This window comes from Nerophis lumbriciformis, linkage group LG26, assembly GCF_033978685.3.
Source record: "Nerophis lumbriciformis linkage group LG26, RoL_Nlum_v2.1, whole genome shotgun sequence".
NCBI classification, from domain to species: Eukaryota; Metazoa; Chordata; class Actinopteri; order Syngnathiformes; family Syngnathidae; genus Nerophis; species Nerophis lumbriciformis.
This window is the reverse complement of record NC_084573.2, coordinates 40,382,501-40,390,000: the sequence shown is the minus strand read 5'-3', so window position 1 is coordinate 40,390,000 and position 7,500 is coordinate 40,382,501. Positions and strand designations below refer to the sequence as shown.

The following is a 7,500-nucleotide window of genomic DNA, read 5'->3' as shown; positions in this document are numbered from 1 at the left end:
GTTCTAACTATCGTGGGATCACACTCCTCAGCCTTCCCGGTAAGGTCTATTCAGGTGTACTGGAGAGGAGGCTACGCCGGATAGTCCAACCTCGGATTCAGGAGGAACAGTGTGGTTTTCGTCCTGGTGGTGGAACTGTGGACCAGCTCTATACTCTCGGCAGGGTCCTTGAGGGTGCATGGGAGTTTGCCCAACCAGTCTACATGTGTTTTGTGGACTTGGAGAAGGCATTCGACCGTGTCCCTCGGGAAGTCCTGTGGGGAGTGCTCAGAGAGTATGGGGTAACGGACTGTCTGATTGTGGCGGTCCGCTCCCTGTATGATCAGTGTCAGAGCTTGGTCCGCATTGCCGGCAGTAAGTCGGACACGTTTCCAGTGAGGGTTGGACTCCGCCAAGGCTGCCCTTTGTCACCCATTCTGTTCATAACCTTTATGGACAGAATTTCTAGGCGCAGTCAGGGCGTTGAGGGGATCTGGTTTGGTGGCTGCAGGATTAGGTCACTGCTATTTGCAGATGATGTGGTCCTGATGGCTTCCTCCGGTCAAGATCTTCAGCTCTCGCTGGATCGGTTCGCAGCCGAGTGTGAAGCGACTGGGATGGGAATCAGCACCTCCAAGTCCGAGTCCATGGTTCTCTCCCGGAAAAGGGTGGAGTGCCATCTCCGGGTTGGGGAGGAGATCTTGCCCCAAGTGGAGGAGTTCAAGTACCTCGGAGTCTTGTTCACGAGTGGGGGAAGAGTGGATCGTGAGATCGACAGGCAGATCGGTGCGGCGTCTTCAGTAATGCGGACGCTGTATCGATCCGTTGTGGTGAAGAAGGAGCTGAGCCGGAAGGCAAAGCTCTCGATTTACCGGTCGATCTACGTTCCCATCCTCACCTATGGTCATGAGCTTTGGGTTATGACCGAAAGGACAAGATCACGGGTACAAGCGGCCCAAATGAGTTTCCTCCGCCGAGTGGCGGGGCTCTCCCTTAGAGATAGGGTGAGAAGCTCTGTCATCCGGGAGGAGCTCAAAGTAAAGCCGCTGCTCCTCCACATGGAGAGGAGCCAGATGAGGTGGTTCGGGCATCTGGTCAGGATGCCACCCGAACGCCTCCCTAGGAAGGTGTTTCGGGCACGTCCGACCGGTAGGAGGCCACGGGGAAGACCCAGGACACGCTGGGAAGACTATCTCTCCCGGCTGGCCTGGGAACGCCTCTGGATCCCCCGGGAGGAGCTGGACGAAGTGGCTGGGGAGAGGGAAGTCTGGGCTTCCCTGCTTAAGCTGCTGCCCCCGCGACCCGACCTCGGATAAGCGGAAGAAGATGGATGGATGGATGGATGGACGTTCAAAAGTCTTACGGCCTGAGGGAAGAAGCTGTTACAGAACCTGGAGGTTCTGCTTCGGAGGCTGCGGAACCTCTTTCTAGAGTCCAGCAGTGAAAACAGTCCTTGGTGGGGGTGGGAGGAGTCTCTGCAGATTCTCTGAGCCCTGGTCAGGCAGCGGCTTTTTGCCATCTCCTGGATAGGAGGAAGAGGAGTCCTGATGATCTTTTCCACTCTCTGGAGAGACTTCCAGTCTGAGGCATTGCAGGCTCCAGTCCAGACAGAGATGCAGGTGGTCTCTATAGTGCCTCTGTAGAATGTGCTGAGAGAGCTGTGCTCTTTTCATCCCACGCAAAAAGTGCATGCGCTGCTGAGCTCTTTTTACAAGAGCTCCGGTGTGTAGGGACCAGGTTATATTGTCAGTTATCTGCACCCCCAGGAACTTGGTGCTGCTTACTATCTCCACTGCTGTGCCGTTGATGAAGAGTGTAGCGTGGCTGGACTGGTGCTTCCTGAAGTCAACCATGATCTCCTTGGTCTTGTTGACATTCAGGACCAGGTTGTTGGTTCTGCACCAGTCAAGCAGATGTTTCACCTCCTCCCTGTAGTCCATGTGGTTGTTGTCACGGATGAGGCCCACTACTGTGGTGTACTTCACAATGTGGTTAGTAGTGGACCTGGCGCAGCAGTCATGAGTCATCAAGGTGAACAGCAGTGGACTCAGGACGCAGCCCTGGGTGAAGCTGGCACTGGAGGTGTTGTTGCCCACTCTCACAGATTGGGGTCTGTCTGTGAGGAAGTCCAGCAGCCAGTTGCAAAGGGGGGTACTGAATCCAAGGTTTGCAGGATGATGGTGTTGAATTGTTGCACAGCAGCTAAACCAACAGAACATCTAACAATCTTTTTGAACCCTTTCAGTCCGGTTTCAGGACAAATGAGTCTGCAGAGACAGCCCTGGCAAAAGTGACTAATGATCTATTGTTATAATTGCTATGTTAAGGTAAGGTGCGAGTTCCCTGCCTGGATGCGGGTTGTGGTTTTGGGTTGAGAAGCCCTTTGAGGCACTTGTGATTAAGGGCTCTATATAAATAAAGTTAGATTTATTGATTGATTACTAAATTCTTCACAAATATGTTTTTGTGCTATGTTTTAATTAAAAACAAATGAAATAAAAAATAAAACTAAGGCAAAAACCAAAATGATTGGATGATTTTGGAAAACCAAGTCAACCGTGTTGTACGGGCAACACTCGCCTTGTACTTACTTGTTAAGAATGTCCACCCCTATTATTGTGTGTTTCAGAGAGACTGGACTGTTTATGGTGTGGTTTAAAGCTACCTTTCCTCCAAGGACTGCTCCTGCTGCAGTAGTCTTTCTCGGGTGAGTCCAACCTTCTCCAGTTCTTCATTGAGTCTCTCCAACTCCAAACTGTGCTGCTGGACGCTCAACTTCTCGGACACCAACTCCTGCACATGCACACGTCAGTGATAGCACCACAATCTTCTTCAGAACCACAGCATGCCACTTTAATAAAGGCCAAATGGACTGCTCTATCAGACCTAGACCAAGGGCACAGAACTGAGAAAGAGGAGGTTTTTACAGGCATTTTAATGGCATTTGAATCCTGTCTGTAGTCCTGTATTGGAACATCTAGTGAATCGTGTATGTAGTCCTGTATTGGAACATCTACTGAATCATGTCTGTAGTCCTGTATTGGAACATCTAGTGAATCATGTCTGTAGTCCTGTATTGGAACATCTAGTGAGTCCTGTCTGTAGTCCTGTATTGGAACATCTAGTGAATCATGTCTGTAGTCCTGTATTGGAACATCTAGTGAGTCCTGTCTGTAGTCCTGTATTGGAACATCTGGTGAATCCTGTCTGTAGTCCTGTATTGGAACATCTAGTGAATCATTTCTGTAGTCCTGTATTGGAACATCTCCTGATTAATGTATGTAGTCCTGTATTGGAACATCTACTGAATCATGTCTGTAGTCCTGTATTGGAACATCTAGTGAATCATGTCTGTAGTCCTGTATTGGAACATCTACTGAATCCTGTCTGTAGTCCTGTATTGGAACATCTAGTGAATCATGTCTGTAGTCCTGTATTGGAACATCTAGTGAATCATGTGTGTAGTCCTGTATTGGAACATCTAGTGAATCATGTCTGTAGTCCTGTATTGGAACATCTAGTGAATCATGTCTGTAGTCCTGTATTGGAACATCTAGTGAATCCTGTCTGTAGTCCTGTATTGGAACATCTAGTGAATCATGTCTGTAGTCCTGTATTGGAACATCTAGTGAATCATGTCTGTAGTCCTGTATTGGAACATCTAGTGAATCATGTATGTAGTCCTGTATTGGAACATCTAGTGAATCATGTATGTAGTCCTGTATTGGAACATTTAGTGAATCCTGTCTGTAGTCCTGTATTGGAACATCTAGTGAATCCTGTCTGTAGTCCTGTATTGGAACATCTAGTGAATCATGTATGTAGTCCTGTATTGGAACATCTAGTGAATCATGTCTGTAGTCCTGTATTGGAACATCTAGTGAATCCTGTCTGTAGTCCTGTATTGGAACATCTAGTGAATCATGTCTGTAGTCCTGTATTGGAACATCTAGTGAATCCTGTCTGTAGTCCTGTATTGGAACATCTAGTGAATCATGTCTGTAGTCCTGTATTGGAACATCTAGTGATTCCTGTCTGTAGTCCTGTATTGGAACATCTAGTGAATAATGTCTGTAGTCCTGTATTGGAACATCTAGTGAATCATGTCTGTAGTCCTGTATTGGAACATCTAGTGAATCATGTCTGTAGTCCTGTATTGGAACATCTAGTGAATCCTGTCTGTAGTCCTGTATTGGAACATCTAGTGAATCATGTCTGTAGTCCTGTATTGGAACATCTAGTGAGTCCTGTCTGTAGTCCTGTATTGGAACATCTAGTGAATCCTGTCTGTAGTCCTGTATTGGAACACCTCACACATGTCCTAGTTCAAAAAGTAACGGTGACAAAGCTTCAGTCCATATTAGCGTCATTACCTCTCTCAGAGTAGCCAAAGTCCTCTTGTCCATGGTGGCCTGTTTCTGCAGCTCCTTGTAGTCTCTCTCCCATTCCTTGGCCTTGAGCGCCACCTCCTTCAGCCGATCCGCCTCTCTGCTCAGAGCCAGGATCTCCCTCTGCACGCTCGCCAACTGCCTGGTCTTCTCCTCCAGCTCAGCCTCCTTATTGTCCAGGAGCATTGTCATCCTCCAGCTCTCCTTCTCCAGATGCTTCCTACTCTTGTCCGCCTGGTCCAGGTCCAGCTGAAGCCTCTCTCTGTCCTTGTCTCCTTCCTCTCGCCTCCTCTGCTCCCGACTGAGCTGCTCTATTTCCTTCTTCAGCTCCTCCAGCCGACTCAAGGCTCCCTTCTTCTCTCGGGCTTGTTCGTCTCTCTCCTCCTTGAACTTTTCCACGTCAGCCTTGAGGTGGAACTTCTCCTGGTTTACATTCGCCTCCAGTCTCTCGGCTCTCTTCCTCTCTCCTTGCAACTCCGCCTCCACCTCCTCAAGCCTTCTCTGCACCTCTTGCGATTCTCTCCGCACCTCCTTGGTTTCCTCCAGTTGTTTGGTGAGGAGATCAGAAGATGAACGCAGGTTTTCCACAGAGCAACGGAGCTCCAGGTTTTCTGCTTTCAGTTGCTGAAGCTCTTGCTCGGCCTCCTCTGCCTCCCGTTTGAGTCTGTGCATCTCCTGCTGCATGGAGGACACCTGCTTCTCCAGAAGTTCTGAAGTCTCACTGCAGGCCTGCATAGCTGCCACCTGAAGGCCACACCAAGGAGCATGTTTTAGTCAGCATGAAGCGTGGTGGCGATAAAGCGGAGTTCATTACCTCTCTGCTGAGAGCGTCCCTGGTTCTCTCCACCCGAGCCATCTCACTCTCCACTTCATCACATCTCCCCGCCTTCTCCCTCAGACGCACTTCTTCTTCTTGGGAAAGCTTGAGTTCAATCTCCAGGCTGGCTAAGCGGGCGCTGGTGTCGGTAAAGCGCTGGTGTAGCAGGCGGTTCTCGGCCTCCACCTGGGGGACCGCGGTCTCACCGTTGGCCTGAGCGCGCTCACGGAGCGAGACCACCGCGTCAGACAGGTTCTGCTTCTTGCTCTCCAACTCAGAGATCTGATCCAAGCGCACAAGCAGGATGTGGAAATAATGAGACATTTTGGAAATGAACGCTCCGATGCTGAAGTTGAAGTGAACTGCTGACAGAATGTAGTATGAATGGAAGAATAGTTGGAGAGTTGGAATTTCCAGGACTAGCGTAATGAGGTTTGGGAGTTGTGAAAGTGTTAGTTAGAATGTCCAGGATGAGTGGAATGTGTTGATGTTGGAATGCTTCAAATAGCTTGAAAAATGTTTGAATTTGCAACTTGGAAAAAATGTCCCATTCATTTCAATGGGAACTTTCTGGAATTTTGGGAAAAGCGGGATAAGGAAAAAAAAAAAAAAAGATGATATGTCCTTAGTGAGTTGAAATGGTTGGTGTTGGAATTTTTCAAACCGGTAGAGAAATGTTGAAGTAGTAACATGTTGAATTGAGAAATGGAAAATCATGTATATATTACATGTTATTATGAATGTTACTACATGACATATATACTTACATCATGTATATATTACATGTTATTATGAATGTTACTACATGACATATATACTTACATCATGTATATATTACATGTTATTATGAATGTTACTACATGACTTATATACTTACATCATGTATATATTACATGTTATTATGAATGTTACTACATGACATATATACTTACATCATGTATATAGTACATGTTATTATGAATGTTACTACATGACATATATACTTACATCATGTATATATTACATGTTATTATGAATGTTACTACATGACATATATACTTACATCATGTATATATTACATGTTATTATGAATGTTACTAGATACTACATATATACTTACATCATGTATATATTACATGTTATTATGAATGTTACTACATGACATATATACTTACATCATGTATATACTACATGTCATTATGAATGTTACTAGATACTACATATATACTTACATCATGTATATATTACATGTTATTATGAATGTTACTACATGACATATATACTTACATCATGTATATATTACATGTTATTATGAATGACTGCACGTACTGCACGTCTGTCTCTCTGCCTAGGTGAGTGCACGTACCTGTCTGTCTCTCTGCCTAGGTGTGTGCACGTACCTGTCTGTCTCTTTGCCGAGGTGTGTGCACGTACCTGTCTGTCTCTCTGCCTAGGTGTGTGCATGTACCTGTCTGTCTTTGTCTGCTTTTAGAAGATGCATCTGTCTTTCCAGAAGGTTTTTGTCCTTCAACAGTTCCTCTCCAAGAGACTCCATGTCTTGGTTGGTCACTTTCTCCTGGTCCAACAAGGCCTGGAGATGTTCCACCTGGAAGGACATATCTGGAGGTACTTTCACCAAGAAAACTACATTTGTGTAGTGACATCCAAACTTTTGATACTTAAGTACAAACTTTTGCCACCAAGGGCCACATACTGAAAGCCAAAGTGTGCGGGGCCCATATTGATATTTTCTATTTTTTTTAAAATGCAAACAGATATTGTGTCAACTTTGTATTAAAGGTGACTACGTGTATTATTATTATCATTAGTAGTTCGAACATTTCATCTTTTTCTCATTATATACCCATTTGTTTGCTCTTTTTTCTGACATTTGTAATTAGAACTAAAAAGTATTTCTGATTCTGATTCTAATGTATTCATAAGTTAGTATTTTATTCATCAATTAACTAACCAACTAAACTTTGTGTATTATTCATTTTTATTAGTTTGAACATTTAATCTTTTTCTCATTATACACCCATTTTTTGGCTCTTTTTTGACATTTTTACTATTGTTTTATTCCCATGTAAAAATAGAATAATAATAACGATAATATTGTTTAACTGCATAATCTAGTGTGTCAAAAGTTCTGCCTGTTAAAAAATATTATTTTCAGTTGCACATTTAACAATGTTTGATATTGTTATTGTCATTTTTCTAATTAATGTATTCATAAGTTAGTATTTTATTTATGAACTAACTAACTAAACTTTGTTTTTAAGGCTTTTTTATTTTTATTTTGAGAGCTTCTAGTGTTTTAGATCAGGGATGTCTACA

General features: G+C 44.6%; 1 protein-coding gene across 3 annotated transcripts in view; it reads right to left on the bottom strand.

Moving 5' to 3' along the window:
- ccdc88c (coiled-coil domain containing 88C) overlaps positions 1-7,500 on the bottom strand; it is a 107,053-nt gene that overhangs the window by 40,154 nt on the left and 59,399 nt on the right. For all 3 annotated transcript variants that reach the window (XM_061986844.2, XM_061986846.2, XM_061986847.2), the window contains exons 14-17: positions 6,632-6,769; positions 5,182-5,466; positions 4,353-5,111; positions 2,645-2,772 (exon numbers count right to left, since the gene is read on the bottom strand). In XM_061986844.2, coding sequence (XP_061842828.1) covers positions 2,645-2,772; positions 4,353-5,111; positions 5,182-5,466; positions 6,632-6,769 — 1,310 coding nt within the window. The remainder of the gene's footprint in view (positions 1-2,644; positions 2,773-4,352; positions 5,112-5,181; positions 5,467-6,631; positions 6,770-7,500) is intronic.